At 45.2% G+C, this 17,612-nt stretch overlaps 1 protein-coding gene across 4 annotated transcripts in view; it reads right to left on the reverse strand.

Moving 5' to 3' along the window:
* Window positions 1-4,067: 4,067 nt before the first annotated feature.
* Window positions 4,068-17,612, reverse strand: part of EIF4B (eukaryotic translation initiation factor 4B) — a 31,889-nt gene continuing 18,344 nt past the window's right edge. Inside the window, exons 7-15 of one of the 4 annotated variants that reach the window (XM_005869204.2) lie at window positions 15,814-15,957; window positions 15,543-15,716; window positions 11,867-12,095; window positions 10,886-10,983; window positions 8,556-8,769; window positions 7,729-7,784; window positions 7,065-7,170; window positions 6,704-6,776; window positions 4,068-6,126 (exon numbers count right to left, since the gene is read on the reverse strand). In XM_005869204.2, coding sequence (XP_005869266.1) covers window positions 6,046-6,126; window positions 6,704-6,776; window positions 7,065-7,170; window positions 7,729-7,784; window positions 8,556-8,769; window positions 10,886-10,983; window positions 11,867-12,095; window positions 15,543-15,716; window positions 15,814-15,957 — 1,175 coding nt within the window. In that variant the 3' untranslated portion in view covers window positions 4,068-6,045. Of the gene's footprint in view, window positions 6,127-6,703; window positions 6,777-7,064; window positions 7,174-7,728; window positions 7,785-8,555; window positions 8,770-10,870; window positions 10,984-11,866; window positions 12,096-15,542; window positions 15,717-15,813; window positions 15,958-17,612 lie in introns of all 4 variants that reach the window. The other 3 variants (XM_014542091.1, XM_014542090.1, XM_014542089.1) reach the window with 3 other exon arrangements.

Below are 17,612 nucleotides of genomic sequence, written 5' to 3' on the forward strand. Positions count from 1 at the left end.
GCCCTCTCCTCCCTCCCGCGCTTCTCCCCTCCCTCCTGCCCCGCTCCAATCCCCACCTTCCGCCCGCTCCCGCCCCTCGTCCTCCTCTCTCCCTTCTCTCCCCACCTTCTGCGAACCCCGCTCACAAAGAGCTGGGAGGAAGGAGGAGCGCAGAGGCGCTAGGAGATGGGAAGAGCCTGAGAGATTTGGGGGAAGGTGGACACGGAGGACACAGGCCAAAGAACCCACACGAGCCAGACAGACGCAGAAGAAAAGGTGGGCGTAGGCCCAGAAGGTACTAGAGACAGGACGGAGAACTGCCTCGGCCTCTCAGGTCGGCCCCTCCACAGGAGTGTACTTGGGGTTGGGCCTGACCCCGAAGTCTGGACCCACCCGCGCGCGTGGCCTGGTGGGGCTGGCGCCACCTAACCACGGGGGCACTAGCTTCAGATGCAGATACTTGGGTCACCTGTGTTCCAAGACTCTGGACACCCTTCCCTGGCCCTCTGCCGCACACGAGACTTCTCAGGTGTCACCTGTTCTCCCCAAAGGACTTACAGCCGAGGACCTCCACGCCAAGTTCAATACCACCCCCCACCCCACCACCTCCACACACACACCACCATTGCTAAGCAACTCCAGGCAGCCCATCCACTGCCCTGCTTTGGAGCTGGACAGTCACTCCCACTCCCTAGGAGACTTTTATTAAGTCTTCCTCACATTTAACTCAAGTCCCAGGCTTCCAGTGGATGTGGAAGTTCATTCTGTGGTTTAATAGCATTCCCTTCTTTTGCAGTGTCTGGATCTGCCACTGGGTAGTAACTTCTTGTAATTGACTTACGGGGCGGTGGGGCAGGTTTGAGCTGTGCCACCCTGGAGGGGACGGTAAAGGAAAGGGGTGTCTTTCTAGAAGCTCTGAATCTGTATCCATTCCCAATTCCCCAATGTTCTTTAGCTGTGAGCACTTGCTGAACCTTTCTCCCTTCCCTCCCTACTGAATTTTCCGTGATGAAAACTGCAGGGGGAGGGGGGAGGCGGGGGCAGCGTCCAGGGGGAGGTGGCTTCTGAGGAGCCAGGGCCCAGGGCTCAATACCCAATGTCTGCTCAAAGCAGCCAGTACCATCAACTCTAAGGCCCTCCATCCTTTTAATGCTCAGCCTGCCTTTGGCAAGAGCTGGGAAGTCTGGTTCTGATTACCGGGGGTGGAGCACCTGATTCCAATCTGTCCAATCTGGCGGCAGGGAAGAGGCTGTGAAGCAGCACATGGTGACAGTGTGGGTCCCCCAGAGACTGGCATTTGGGAGGGGTGGATGTTGCTGGGACTAGGGAGCCATGATCTTCCTGCTCTTGGCTGAGTTGGTGTCCAACAGGCAGTCCAAAGGTTAGAGCAGTCACTGGGGTCTGGAGGGAGGGGCTGGGGGACTGGAATGGAGCTGGGGAGGGAAGAGGTTGGGAGGACAGACAGGGGTTAGGAGAGCAACAGGGATCAGAGGCTACTGGAGGGGGTAGGGCTGAAGGTCACTCTGTATTTTGGCAAGATTTGATTATGTAATTGAGATATATGCGATATGAAAATTGGTTCAATTCTTCGGAGCAAATGCTAGTTCTTTTACATCTTGCCTTTCCCAGGGTTCATTAGAGTCTTTGGTTGGCCCTAAGGGGATAGGTTCTACTCTCTAAAGGTACCTAAGGAGAGATTGGGACTCAGCCAAGAGGCACTTGGTTGAATCTCAGAGCTGTGGGTGGACTAGAGCCTTCCACTCAAGCGGGTGTTGCTGCCCTTCAAGAGAAACCGCTTTTGAGGTTCCCAGGAATTGGGAGAGGATCGTAAGATGGGTAGCTGAACTACCCGCTCCGACTTGATGCCTGCTCTCAGTGTGGGGGAAGGAGGCTGCAGAAAGGAAGCTGATGAGAGGCTGAGAGTGAAAAATTATACAGGAGGTAGCTTGGTGGGAATGAAATACAAATGGGTGGCACATAGGGCCAGCCAGGCAGACCAAGAGCTGAAGAAAGGGGAAAGGGAGGAGAAAGCCAGGATGATGTTAGAAAAGGTGAAACAATTTTAGGAACACCTTCTCACCCTCCCTCCATGCAGGTTTTCTTACCTTGATTATGCAGAGGGCAGCCCATCTTGGCACCGAAGGCTGAACCTCCTCTTCCATGGTCTGGGGTGATCCCATGCCTGTGGCCCAGTGTGTTGAGATCCTTGGGGTGGGGACTATAGGAGGAGGGCATTGAGGGTTGGAAGAGCTCTTGGTCAGGGGAACTTGTGGAGGGCTGGGCGCTGGGAACCAGGAAGAGTGGGGGGAAGAGCAGAGCTGACCCAGAGGCGGATCTCCTGGCTGAGGACAGAGCTTGTATTGTCCAACCCGAGGTTGCTGCAGTTGGGCGGGGAGCAGCACAGCTTGCCTCTTCCAAACCCCTTCTTTCTGGTGAGGTGGGAGGGTGAGGGAAGGCGAGTCCCCCCTTCACTTGTGGCCCTAGGGGCTGCTATGGTTGCTGAGAAACAAGTTTTATTTGAGAAATAATGCTTCCCAGGAGCAGATGTGTAGCTCTCCCACTTCCTGCGAAACCAGATGCTGTGAGCTCATTTAGCACTTGAGGTAATGCCCGCAGCACTGACTGGGACCCTCACTGCCTTGGGATCCGGAGCCTAGTGCTTGATTCTGTTTAGGAGAAAGTGGGCTACATGGTCCGTTATACACATGGGACCCAACCAGCCTAAAATCGGTCCTTGTAAAGTAGGATGTCATGCCTACACCCTTCTGGTTGCTTAAGATTTGCAGCAAAGGCTGGCCAGGCCTGAGATGCATTTCTGCTGTAGGGCTCTGAGCGGATGGGGGCGTACCAGTGCCTACCTTTCCCCAGACTTTACCCTTTGGGACGTAGGAGAGGGGGTTCCTTCCTCCCTGCCCTTTGCTCAACCAACTTGAACCTTCTTCATGTTAGCCTTTCCCACTTTTATGCCCCACTCCCCACCGCCATTCTCCCAAACCTCAGTATTGCAGCAAGGGGAGTGGCTCAAATGAAGGCTTGGAGAGCGTGACGGACTGTGGTGCCGAAGCAGCACTTAAGCAAGCACGGCCATGTAGGTTCCAGACAGCCTGGGCAGGGCCTTTTCCCTTCCTACCGACACCCACATGGATAGGCTGTACAGTGAGCCTCTTTCTTATCCCTCAACTTTGAAGAGATCAATGTACCAGCAAGAAACCAGAACACCAGCTGCTGGTCGGCCCAGGGGAAAGCCACTGTGTAACTACGCTCCCGACTCCCTTCACTTCCCCCAACCCTTTCCTCTTGGCTCCTAGTCCCCAGAACTGATTGAGGTTTCCTGGGCTTTCTGTGCTCCACCCACTTGTGACCTTAAGGATTCTCTGCCACTCTCCTAACCTCTTTCCTGCCCTTGCAACAATGAACAGCTTGTCCCTCTGTTTGGAAAATTCCCACAAAGTCTGAGCGATGATTAAAAATGGTAACCTAGCCCTGGCCAGTGTGGCTCAGTTGGTTCAGCTTTGGTCCCATGCACCAGGTCACTGGTTCAATTCCAGGGCAGGACACATGCCCGGGTTTCAGGCTTGATTCCTAGTTTGGGGTGTGCAGGAGGCAGCCAATGTTTCACTCTCATATCAATGTTTCTCTCTAATAATCAACTAATAAATCTTAAAAAAGTGGTAACCTAGACTCCATTCTGCCTGTGCAGTTCAACCCAGGAAAAGAGGCCGAATCTTTCAATAGCCTCAATAGCTGAAGGGCGAGGTTTATGGAGGCATCGCCTCAAGGACATGAGGCTTTATCCCCAGAGCTCACACTTCATCTTAGTAAACAAACAGCATAGGAAACGGAATGCAGATATGCTCAAATGATATTAAAAGTTAACACCAGGCAAAAATGCTGGAGGGGAGTTGATGTGAATTTCTAGTTCTTGGGCCTCAATGACCAGATAAATTCCCCTTGTAAACCCTACCCTCTGTACTTGCACAAAATGGTACTCAGAGATGGGAAGGCAGAGTAGCAGACTGTCCGTGGGGAGTCCACAAAAAGGACTTGGGAGCATGGAGTGTATCGTTAAAGAATTTCAGCATTTAAAATGAACTTTAAAGATCAGATTTATTTGGAGAAAACAAAAAACCCCCATAACCCAAAGGATGGGATTCACATCTCAAGACATCTCCCAGGTAGTAAGTCTACAGATTACAAATCATTTTCATAGAAGATATTTTTGTACAAATTTTACATGTATCGAGTAGGACATAAATCCCTGTTTGTTTTAATGGGGGACATGGTAGGGGAGTGGGAAAGAACCGCTTTTTTGGACACAACTATTTGGAAGGAGTAGACTTGAAGAGGGCAAACCCTACCTTTTCATCATCTACAGCAAATGGTTAAAAAAACCCTTTCAACCTCGGGTCTCACTAAAAGCCATTTCCTGGCCATCCAAGCCAGTTAGTTACTTAACTAGTATGTTTTTTATGTCCACCGGGTAAATGATTCATTATACCCCCTGCTGCAGCACTCGTAAACCAACACCCCTGCATAGCTGGACAGGCTCTAACCTAGGACTGATGGGAGAAGGGCTTGCAAACAAGAGACCAAGGTCTCATTTCTCTGTAGGTACCAATATTGCCCATAAGGATTCCACCTACTGAGCTGACAGTACAAAGGTACACATAAAAGCAGGCAAGTTAAGCTACTGTGTTGCAAGAGAAACCAGGACCTTGTTAAAGAGTTCTCTCCATTATCATTTATTTTCAAGGGAAGCTAAAAACAAAACAAAACCACACACTGATCTAGGCCACATTATAAATCCAAACACTGGTGTGGGATTTCAGTGGAGAAAAGGAAACTTGTAGGAAAAACCCAACCCCCCCAAACCCGCAAAATTAAAAGCCTCCAAACAAAAACCCCAATCAAGGTCATAAGAAAGGCTCCCAGTTTAACTGTCCCTATTTGTCCACCGCCCTTACCACCTAAGACCATTCTAGTTTTCTGAGGTGTAAAAGGGGTCAGGACTGAACAGGAGAGTCAAAGGCAAAGGAGCCAGGATTTACTTGAGAAGAGCAGTGATTCCTCATTTGACAGCTCCCAGGGGCGGATCCAGATGCCTGGGGGCACTAGGTCTGTGGCTTCAACAGAAGCTGCTTTTTGGGAGGTAACAGGAAAGAGTAGCATGAGGAACACAAGACAACAGTCTAAATTTAAAAGCTTCAAGATTTCAACAGAATGTGGGTATTTGAACGTTGAGAAAGGATAGTGTTTAAGAAAGGGAAAAACCAGGACACATAAGAAACTTGGGAATTCCCACACCCCTAAGTGCTTCCTGCTCCAGGAAGTAACCATTCATGTGTTTATTGGAGGTCACATCATTTTCCCCTATTTCTGGTTCAAAATAATTCATCACCTCCCCAAAGCTTCTTTTCAAACCACGATTTCCCCACTTATTTTGGTCACCAAGCAGTCCTATTCTTTAGAGGCCTGTAGACTCACTCCCAGCTACCCCCCTGGGGGGTAAAAATGAAGGCATTCCCCCTAGGCTGGCCCCAGTAACTCAGAATTAAATAAGAGGAGGGGCTGGCAGCCTCCTGGAGACTAAAACTTCAGAGACTAAACCTACCTTTCCAAGGATAGGGAATTTATTCAGATATTTGAGAATTCATAAATGCCACATTAGGATAGTAAGAATTAAAGGTACAAATCTCATCCTCTTCCTCATACCTGCCCTACTGCCCAACCAGATTCCAGACATTGCATCCCTGTCACTGCCATTTTCCTAAATGGAGGCCCCCTAGGCACTAATCACACGGGCGACTGCATGTGTCATAAAAGTGCACAACTTTCCCATTAAAATATGTCTGTCTTTCTGGCTATACTGACGATTCTCCAGTTAGTTCAATACTTTAAAGGCTGCAGCAGCATGCAAGAAAATTTCATTTCATTTCACTTTTTTAAAAAAAGTTAAGAAGTCTCCAGGAGATGTGAGTTTTATTTTGTCTTGTCTGGCTAGAGGTTTGGTTTGCTCTCGAATGTTCCAGGGTAGAGAGAGACTTGGAGAAAACAGGATGTAGAGGTCTAGTCGGTGTAATCTTCTCCCTCGTTTTCATCTTCACCATCCACAGAGAGAGCAGCATACTTGCTTGCAGAACTGAACTTCTGTAACAGAGAAGAGTGATAAAGTGACCAAGGCCTTAAATTCTCACATCAAAATCCAAGCAACAGCCCAGCCGGTGTGGCTCATTGGTTGAGAGTCAACCTATGAACCAAAAGGTCGAGGTTTGATTCCTGAACAGGGTACATGCCCAGGTTGCAGATATTCAGGAGGCAGCCAATCAATGATTCTCTCCCACTATTGATGTTTCTGAATCTCTCTCCCATGCTCTCTGAAATCATTAAAAAAATATTTAAAAACAATTCCAAGAAACTGGATTCTGATACTTTAGTCCAGTCCGCAACCACCTGCTTGCTCATTAGCTTTTACTGAAGCGTTTCCACAGCCAGGGAGAGCTGTCAAAGGCATGCACACATGTTCTTACCCAAGTAACACATGACCCTTCATCTTAAAAAAGGGATGAGAGTAGTGAAAGGTAGAACAGAGAAAAATGCTAAACTTTCATTATGTCAAATGAACAGCAGTGCCTTATTTCCAACCACTGTTTATAGCCCTAAATGTAAGGGGTTCAACAAGAAAAGCTAAGGGAAGTAGAGTGTTGGGCAAGCCGTTGACACTTACGGAGGCTGGACTTTCTTCAGGTTTCTTTGGCTCAGGTGCAGATCGGGAGTCTTGATCCTTTTTGCCATCTTTCCTGCAGAGATGAGTGTAAGGCCACATCCTTAGGAGAGGACTCTCCCCAAACCCGTAAGCAGTTCTGAAGCACTCAACAGGCACCTCCAGTCAACAGGTCTTGATACCTGGACACTTTGTGTTATTTCTAGATTCTCAGAACTGTAACTGTTTATAGTGATTGATTTTAGTTTGTTCACAGTGTGAGATCTGGCAATGCTTGGAGAACCAAGAACTTCTTAATTACAAAGACAGGGGTGCCTAAGCCTCAGACAATAGTTACAAACGACAGGAAAGAGAACACACTTACCTCTCTGACTCCTTCCAGTGGTCTTTGTTCCCTCCATCTCCTGGACCACGGCTGGAGTTCCCACTTTGGCCTTTTGGGACACTCACCCCATCCACTTTATTTTCATCTGCTTGAGTGGAAATGCAAAAATAAATGGAAGGCAAGTAAATAATGACCCTCCCTCCCCTAGGTTTCCTAAGGATTGGAGAAAAATGTGCTCATTATGTACCCAGGGAAATTAAACCTCACCCCAACCCAGACTTCCTTCCTAAGCCCTTCTTCCCACGTACTCTCTATATATAACACACACCCCTCCCCCCACATCAAGATCCACTAAAAAGTTCCACTGTAGGATTACGCCATCACGAAAAGCCAACTGGCAATAAGGGCTATGATGCTGTGTTGTGAGTGACCTTGGCCTTGCAGATGGTGACATTTCTAATCTGTACTGAGCATGGTATTTTCCTTCCGATTCCCCCGCCCCCTGTTCTACCAGGAAAGGGCAGGGTTCCATGCTTTCTCTAGAGACCACTCCTGCCCTCTAATGGCAAGAAAAGGCAGACAATCTAAGAACCTTAACACAAAACCTGGTGCAAAATACACTGAAGTTCAGTATTTCATGACTTTATAGGCCTTTTAATTTAGGCCTCTAGCTGAACAAAACCTATTCTCCTTTTGATCTTACCTTTCCTGGCTGGTCCTTCCTCAGACGGCTGAGCTGGAACCACTTTCCCCCCACCGCTAGAAGAAAAACGTGTGATCACATCATCAGTTGTCTTAAAGAAGAGAAGAAACTTATCACTCTCCAAGCTCATAGAGAACCAAAAGTACATAACGCTGTGACACGTGAAAATACAGCAACAACAAAAGCATTATCTGAACACTAAGTGCCATGTCCTTTAGAATCATCACAATCACGCAAGGCTAATATTATTCTCTATTTTACAAATGAGGATCCTAAGACTTATGGAAGTGATCCTCCCATTGCCAACATGTGGCTGTTATGGGTTCTGAGTCTAGTATTTGCAGATTTTCAGGCACCAAAGGAATGTCAACTAGCTATAAAAACTCTAGAAAATGGAACCATTGGTGCTCAGGAGCCAGCTCCATTATACCACTGAATCTGAACTAATAAAGTAGACAGGGTTAGGTGCTATCTAAGGCCAGCCCCCCTCAGAGCACTTTCTATCATGACATCACAACATTTGAGTCTACAGCTGCCCTGGTTGGTCTTGCTCAGTGGTTAGAGCGTCAGTCCGCAGACCAAAGGGCACATACTTTGGCTCGATCCCTGGGCCACGTCAGGGCCTGCTGTGCAGGAGGCAACCCATGTGTTTCTCCCACATCAGTGTTTCTCTCTCTCCCCCCTCCTCCATTCCCTCCTCTCTCCTAAAAAAAAAGAAAAAGAAAAAGAAAAAATAATCAATGGAAAAAATATATCCTCCAGTGAGGACAGAAAAAAAAAAAAAAAGATTCTACAGCTAACCAACTGCTGTTTCCAAGCTGACTCACCTTGTAGGGGATTGCTGCTCTGTGTCTGAGCTCTGAGATCGAGCAGGAGGGTTAGAACTTCGCTTCACCCAAGCATTCTCCTTTGGTGGAGGGGCTGGCATTACCTTTAGAGGCTGTTCAGGTTTGGGAGGCTTAGAAGTTGGAGAGTGACAGTCTTCCTCCTTATTGAATGTTTCATTTTCTAGAGACTTCTCACTCTCTCTCCTTCGTGCATCTGTGAAGTCAGAGTGGGGGAGGGTCAAATTATCAAAAATAGGCTTATTGTACAACCATCTATTAGGATCTCAACAGAGTGGGAAATGTTCTACGCCCATATTTACTGCTATCGTTTTTCTTAAATACAGTCTCTAACTTGGCTCCCAAAATATGAGAAAATGTTTCACTGATTCAAGAGAAATTGGAAAAATGACTCTCCAAGGATAGCCCCTGACCTTTCCTAGAAATGAGCAAGCAGTCTTTGTTTTAGGATGATAGCTTTTCTAATCTCATTGTTAAAATGGTTGTACTTGGAGAATGATGTGTGTGTGTGTGTGTAAAGGGGACCTATGGCCCTAGCTAGTTTGGCTCAGTGGATAAAGGGTCAACCTGTGGACTGAAGGGTCCTGGGTTCGATTCCGGTCAAGGGCACATGTCTGGGTTGTGGGCTTGATCCCCAGTGTGGGACATACAGAAGGCAGCTGATCAATGATTCTCTCTCATCATTGATGTTATCTCCGCCCCCCCCTTTCTGAAATCAATTTTAAAAAAAATCTCATATGTGGGATATAATGATCAACATAAATGATGAACAAAAATGGATGCAGAGACAAGGTGGCACTGAACCTCAGGGAAAAGGCAAGGGGAGGGGGAGAGATTAGAGGTCAACCAAAGGACTTGTATACATGCATATTAGCATGACCAATGGACACAGACACGGGCGGTGGGGGCTTGCCCTCAGGGGTGGGAGTGTGTGTGGGGGGGTAAAAAAAAAGAAATGCAATACTTGAAACAATTAAAAAAGGGGACCTATGTTAAATCCACAAACCCCAGAAACCACTGATCAAATTACAGGCTCAACATACAGAAATATATAAGTAAACACGATACAACCAGATTTATACATTTATGAAAATCAGAACACACCCATATAATTTATTTTTTAAATACATTTTTATTGATTTCAAAGAGGAAGGGAGAGATAGAAAACGTAAACGACGAGAATCATTGATTGGCTTCCCCTACTAGAGATCGAGCTCGCAACTGGGCATGTGACCTGACTGGGAATTGAACCGGTGACCCCCTGGTTCATAGGTTAATGCTCAACCACTGAGCCACACTGGCCGGGCTTATGAATTTTTTTTAAAGCACCAAATGTCTCCTCAAAACTAGGAGCTTATTTTGTCAGATTCTTTTTACACTTTAAGTGCAAGCTCTTCAGAAGTAGGGCTATAAATCAACCCAACTAGCATACTCCTACCTGGGTACAAAGAGGCATTATATCCTGTTACTAAGAGTCTACTCCAGCATGAATAATTTCCAGGAAACTTCTACAGCATGTGGACAACTATTTCCAAATTACCCCAGCCTTGAGCCATGTTTTGAAATGCTCAAGTACAAATCAATTTAGAGGTGAGAGAAGAAGCCTTAAAACAAAAACAAAAACTAACAAACAAAACCCCGCCCCCAAACACTGGCTCACACTAAGGCAGTGGTTCTCAACCTATGGGTCGAGACCCCTTTGGGGGTCGAACGACCCTTTCACAGGGGTCGCCTAAGACCATCGGAAAACACATATATAATTACATATTGTTTTTGTGATTAATCACTATGCCTTAATTATATTCAATTTGTAACAATGAAATTGGGGGTTACCACAACATGAGGAACTGTATTAAAGGGTCGTGGCATTAGGAAGGTTGAGAACCACTGCACTAAGGGAAGGGAGGTGTTATATATAATTGAACCATTCCGTTTCCAAAGCACTAAACATGCTTATGACCACGCAGTAAATTCAAGAGAGGAAGAAAGAATCAAGACCAGAATATCATCACTTGAAACATTGATTGCTCTGAATAAACAAAACTCAGATGTCAATACCTAAAATGAAGGGACAAGTATAATAGTTAAGTGTACTCTTTAGTGGAAAATTATTAAACAGATCATCTAAGTCTCCCCTTGGTGCCCATTTCTCAGATTTTTCAGAGCAGGAGATGTAAAACTAATACCAATCTGAACTAATCCAAATAGAGAGTCCAGGATTGAAATTAACACCCCAAAGTCTCTGCATAATTTGGTTATGAATAGGTTATGGAAAATGGCAATAATATGATACCCACCCTGGTCTGACTTACTTCTGCCAGATGTGGCTGAGGTCCCAGTCTGTGATGACTCACTTCCTGTCCTTGACCGTTCCCGTTCCTGAGTTTCTTCACTTCGCCAGCTTGGGTGTCTGTATACAAGATTTAACAAAATACACATGTTATTTGTTCAGTGAAGGCCACCTTGAACTCATGCTGACCTCCCAAGAATGACCACTTTTTGCATTGGCTAGGGCAGTGGTTGGCAAACTGCGGCCCCTTGAGTGTGGCTCTTCCACAAAATACCACGTACAGTGCGATTGAAACTTCATGGCCACACTCAAGGGGCCAAAGGCCGCATGTGGCTCTTGAACCGCAGTTTGCCGACCACTGGGCTAGGGTTAAGAACATTCTCCTACATAATCTACAACACTGCCCTCCCTTACTGAAAATATAATTCTGCAAGTCATTTAAAACTAGGCCTAGTTGTCCAGAACATTGTTATAGGTTTCTAACCTATTAGAGCCAATGCCACCTGTGATGACTCCTTTAGTATCTTAAGTAACCAACATACATACAAGTAAAAAAATGAAAAATAGTAAAACATCTTCTCTCTACTTTATCCCTAGTAAATTGATGAGGTAAATCCGCCCACTCACCATGGTGGGGTTTTACTTTATATACTAAAGCAGGGCTTGCAAATTTTTCTTAAAGGCCCAGATAAACTTCACTTATAAACAAAGGCCCAGATCATAATTTGCTGATTTCTGTATTAAAGTACCACCAATTTATATCTGTTGCAGGTTAAACTGAGTAGGCCTTTTGAAAAGTGTGAAGGATAGGCAATGACTCTTAACTGGGTTAAACCGTCCATGTACTGCAGACCACCTGGCAGCCCCAGACCATGTACACTAAATGCCGATAATGACAACCAATAGCATCCATACAGATTTCCCAAGTACCCTGGGGATGTAATGTCCCCACGAAGAACCACTGGATTCAGAGATGGGAAATTCATATTGGCGATAACCTCACCTCTCTCGAGGCCGCCGTTCTAGTTTTGGCTCATCCAGCTGACGCTGCAATTTCTCCTGTTCCTTCTGTAGCCGCTCCTCTACTTCTCGTTCTCTAGCAGCTGTGTCAACAGGTTTTGCCCCTCCAAAGATGGAGGCTGCTCGACTGGACTGGGAGGTGCTAGCAGAGGAATCATCTTCCTTAGGAGTGCTCCGAGGCTTTAGATTCAGTTTGGGTCTTTGGGGGGGACCTACATCAAATAAAACTCTTAAGTAATAGGTTTTCAAAATTAGAAGCTGATGGCTGGAAGCCAGATTCCCAGACATAGCTTTTACATGGGACTCAGATTAGTGGCCTAGCCAATTCAGCAGAGAAGGTAAGGAGGGAGATTAGAAAATGGGTGGTTTGAATAACCAAGTCCAATCAATCTTTCCATTACCACATCCATGATGTAGTACCAGACTAAGGGAAAGATTAAAAATGGTAAAAATTTACATGATAAAAACAATCCTTTATCATGATTATTATTACCTGGGAAGAAATTTTCAACCACAATAGACTATAACATGAAAGTATCTTGTTCAAAAATGTGGTCTGGAACAGCGGTCGCCAACCTTTCAGACCTCATGGACCACTGGTTGACAACCGCTGGTCCAAAGGTTTCCTTAAACCAGCGGTCGCCAAACTTGCGGACCTCACCACCCACCAGTGGTCCGTGGAAGATGGATTACTTCAGTAGGTTAAGAGCTTGTAACAATATGCAGGGTAGACTCTATCCAGTCTTATACTCTTGCCCTGTGCATAATATACATTTGACAGTGACTCACAGGGCAGAGCCTGCAACACTGAGCTTCTGAATACGCTCTACAGGAGTCTGACTCAAGTCACCAGCATTTCTCAAGGTCGAGTGTTTCAAGGAAGCCATGTTTCTCAACTTCAGTGTTTATCCTACATATTTCAGACACACAAAGATACAGAAGAAAGCCTATGTGTATTCTCCCTCCCAGGAGCAAGCCCGTGCCTTTCTCCCTCCCCTCTTCTTCTCCCACAGGTGTGCATCTCCAAAACTCTAAAGGACCCTTGAGGCTTGCAACCAGGGAGCAATGAGCAGTGCAGCTCATCCTGGGCAAACCCCGAATCTGTCCCCAAGGACCCCTCTTAGTGAGCCAAAGCAGCTCAGCCTAGGCTCACTTCCCCAACCCCCTTTTTAATTTTTTTAAAAAAATATTTTTATCGATTTCAGAGAGGAAGGGAGAGAGATAGAAACATCAATGTTGAGAGAGAATCATTGATTGGCTGTCTCCTGCACGGCCCCTCCTGGGGATTGATTCTGCAACCTGGGCATGTGCCCTTGACTGGAATCGAACTCGGGACCTTTAGGTAAACAGGCAGATGCTCTACCCCACTGAGACAAACCAGCTAGGACTCCCCAGTCCTTTCTTATTTCACTGTCCCCAACTTGAATAAATGTCCTCTAACATTCAAAAAAGAATATGCTAAGTTCTACAAAACAGACTTATTCATATGAAAGTTGTAAGACTGGGACAGCTTTAAAATGCTAACGCCTGAGTCTTGAGAACTGCACACCTAATAGGGCAGATGTAAAAGGGATGAGACACAACATTGAGGAGATAACCTGGAGGCAGAACAGTGAAGGGCCTTTATGTTAGAAATACAGACAAAGAGATCTTTCAGACTATGGAGAGTAAGAAATTTTTAAATATTTTAAAAATTAATTTTATAGAGGAAGGGGTGATAGAAAGATCGATTTGTTGTTCCACTTATTTATGCATTCACTGGTTGATTCTTATATGTGCCCTGACCAGGGATCGAACCCCCAACACTGGCATATCAGGGTGGCACTCTAACTAACTGAGGTACCCAGCCAGGGCCCAAGACTAGGAAGGTTTTCAAAAGAAGGAGAATAACCTAATTAGATACTGTTCCAGAAAGACAATTTGGGCCAGAGTGAAGAATGAAGTGAGTCAGGGAAATCTGTTAGAAAAGGGATAAGGCCACCAGAAAGAAAAAAAAGAAAGAAAGAAAGAAAGGAAGGAAAGGAAGGAACGAAAGAACGAAAGAAAGAAAGAAAGAAAGAAAGAAAGAAAGAAAGAAAGAAAGAAATCAGGTGAACAGCTATTGGGGGAGGGAAGGTATGGCATGAAAGGAACAGGTCAGGAGCCAAAGAGGACCTGAGGCCCACATCTGAGCCTCCACTTTTCTCACAAGTAAAGTGATGATAACTGCAGACACAAATTCTTGTAATCTTATCTAATAAAGAGGGAATATGCTAATTGACCCTCACATCATCACAAAGATGGCAGTGCCCACAGCCAATAAAGAGGGAATATGCTAATTGCTGCCCCGCCCTCAAAGATGGCGCCACCCGGAGTCCCCCAGGGCCAGCCCAAGGCGCAGGTAAGCCTCAGATGGCAGCTGCCTGGCCGCCCAGGGCGGCCCGAAGCTCAGGTAACCAGGACCAACAAGGCTTGTGCTGCCAGCAGTGGCAGCAACAGAGGTGTTGCCTTCCCCAGATCGCCGGGTTCCCTCCTGCCGGGGTGAGGGCCCCCCCCCCTCCAGTGCATGAATGTTCATGCACCGGGCCTCTAGTTAGATAATACTTGTATGAGAACTCAACTCATTGGTGAAAACACTCAATAAATGTCAACTATTATTTATACCAGGGGTCCTCAAACTACGGCCCTTGGGCCACATGCAAATACAAATACTGTATTTGTTCCTGTTTTTGTTTTTTTTACTTCAAAATAAGATATGTGTAGTGTGCATAGGAATTTGTTCATAGTTTTTTTTTTTAAAACTATACTCCGGCCCTCCAACGGTCTGAGGGACAGTGAACTGGCCCCGTTTAAAAAGTTTGAGGACCCCTGATTTATACACTAGAGGCCTGTTGCACGAAGAGATTCGTGCAATAGGCCTTCCCTTCCCGTGGCTGCTGGCACCGGTTTGCCTCTGGCACCCGGGACCCAGGCTTTCGCTCTGGCCGGGCTCCGGCTGGAGCCGGTCCTGGGGCCGTCAGACTTCGCTCCCCGCTTGGAGCCTATGTATGCAAATTAACTGCCATCTTTGTTGGGTTAATTTGCATACTCCCCTGATTGGTTAGCGCAGCAAAGGTACGGTCAATTTACATGTTTGTCTATTATTAGGTAAGATTCCTTGAATGAAAACAGATAACAGCAATGCTTTTAAGAATTAAAGATTTTGTAGAAAAAACTGGAAATGCTATTTTTGCTTTGTGTTTTTGAGGGAGGAGGAAAGACTGTACTGTGCTGGACTTTCAATATGGCTCTGATGACTTCTGTCACCCCACTGTGTTTTGATAGTTGTCTAGGTCTACCTTCCTTAACTGGGGGATTATAGGTGATGATATATATAAAGCACTTGGCACCAAGTCAGGGCTGATAAAAGGTTGTTAAAAGGCTAGGATTGTTTTTTTCCTTTCCAACTTAGTTTACTCAATACATTTTAACCCAAATTATCTATATACTAAAGGAAGTTAGAAATATTTTGCTTTATTTCCATTATGTCATCTGTATCCAGTGCTCTTTCCATTACACTCTGCTGCATCCTTCACAATATATAAATTGTGTCCACTTAAGGGGTTTGAACATAACTGAGAATTTTCCCATCAGTTTGTGCAGTGGTCTGCCCCATTAAGCAAGCAAAAGAAAATGATTACCTCTATCATCACGCCTATAATCATCCCGAGAGTAATCATCTCTGGAACTCCATGACCGGTCATCACGTCTCTCATATCTGTCCTCATAGCGGTCCCCGCCTCCTCTGTAGTCATCATCCCTTCGGTACCCACTACCAAATGCTCTTCTGCCACTGCCTACCCTGGAATCATAGCCTGTAAATAAATATACCCCAAATTGTAATCATCACACTGGAGGGAAGCAAGAAGTTCTTTAAAAAAGCAATTTAACTTAATGGTGTTTTATAATGACCTCTATCATAGTCTCTGCTGCCTCTGTCATCATAGCGATCCCGGCCACCATAACGATCCATATCCCGGCGTGGGCCGTCACGATAACTGTCCCGATACCCATCACGGTATCGGTCTGAATCGTAACGATCTCGATCTCGATACTCTGGAGAAAAGAGAGAATGATAACATTTTTTTTGGACACTAAAGAAACAAGAGAGCCAATTAGGCCAATTTGGTTTGAGTTCATATTCACTGCTGTATCCATTTTTATAAAAATGTCACACTATATAGTAGAAGAATTTGTATTGAATTGAAGTATTATTGAATTCAAAAATATTTCTCTAGTAATCCAATACACATTGCTGGGCTAACAATTTAGGAGGAAGTTAGGGGAGAGAAAAATATATATTCCATAATGAATTTCCAGGATTAAAGATTTAGGTACTAAAACATCTATATAATAAAAGCCTAAGCGACTGTTACAGTGAAATGACCGGTCGCTATGATGCGCACTGACCACCAGGGGGCAGACACTCAATGCAGGAGCAGTCCCCCGTTGGTCAGTGCGCTCCCACAGTGGGAGCCTCTTCTGACTCCATGGCAGCAGGCACAGTGGGTCGGGATGAGTGTGAGCAGTGCGGTGCCCAGCCCCGATTTGGTCTCCTCCCTGGCTACCTGCTGCTTGGTGCACTGCTACATCCCCCGAGGGGTCCTGGACTGCGAGAGGGATGTCCGATTGCCGGCATAGGCCCTGTCCCTTCCCCCATCCAGCAGGCCCTGTCTGGCCCGGCCCCTATCGGGACTGGGCGAGACAGCCCTGATAGGCCCTAATCGCTGGCCAGGCCTAGGGACCCCACCCTTGCACGAATTTCGTGCACTGGACCTCTAGTGTAAGTATAAAACATTATAAGAAAATATAGTTGGAATCTTAAAACCTTGATGCCAAAGATCCAATCAGACATCACTTAAGTTTAGCATGAAAATAAATGATACATCTTGTGTTGGCAAAGTTTAGAGGAGAAAGTCAATTCCTACACTGTTGATAATTTTAAAATAGTACAACCACTCTCAAAGTTGTTTCAGAACTATGTATTAAACTATGTATACCCTCTGGGCCAACAATTCAATTTCTAGGAATTTCTCCTGAGCTAATAACTGGACACATGTACAAAAGGAGGTTCATTGTAATGTTTTCTTATAGATTAAGTAAATTAGGGGGCATCCATACAGAGCAACCACAAAAATCTGAGAAATGTAATTACTAAATGTGTTCATGACACATTATTTGAAAAAATTATGTTATAAACTTTATTTTACACACACATACGTTAATGCCAGAAATTTTTATAAAAACATGTAGCTCAGGTGGCAACTGTGAGTAATATAACTCATTTATAAAAGGGGGGTAGTGGCTATTTAACTTCAGCCAACTTGCTAGATCTTCCAATTTTCTGAGAAAAGCTGGGAACCCACATTTTTATATGAAAAATCTCATTTTCTAAACATGAACACTTTGAGTTTAATCATTGATGCGTATAGACCAAAAAGGAATAATTTTATTACTGCATTCTTTTAAATAATTATTGCATTTTGCAAAGGCCATCATTTTGTCTATGTGAACAAACATTCTGTGATTGTTTAAATTTATAAATTGAAGGACATGCTGATGTTAGTCAAGTAATTATATACAGGAGAGTATGTGAAATAGAATTCAAAAAACAAACATACAAAAAATCTGCTGTGTGTTTATTTTGAAATACATTTTTAATTTCTGGAGAGGTAGTGAACTCTATACTCAATTTTACTTAGATAATATTA

Source organism: Myotis brandtii, unplaced genomic scaffold (assembly GCF_000412655.1).
Source record: "Myotis brandtii unplaced genomic scaffold, ASM41265v1 scaffold29, whole genome shotgun sequence".
Classification (NCBI taxonomy): domain Eukaryota; kingdom Metazoa; phylum Chordata; class Mammalia; order Chiroptera; family Vespertilionidae; genus Myotis; species Myotis brandtii.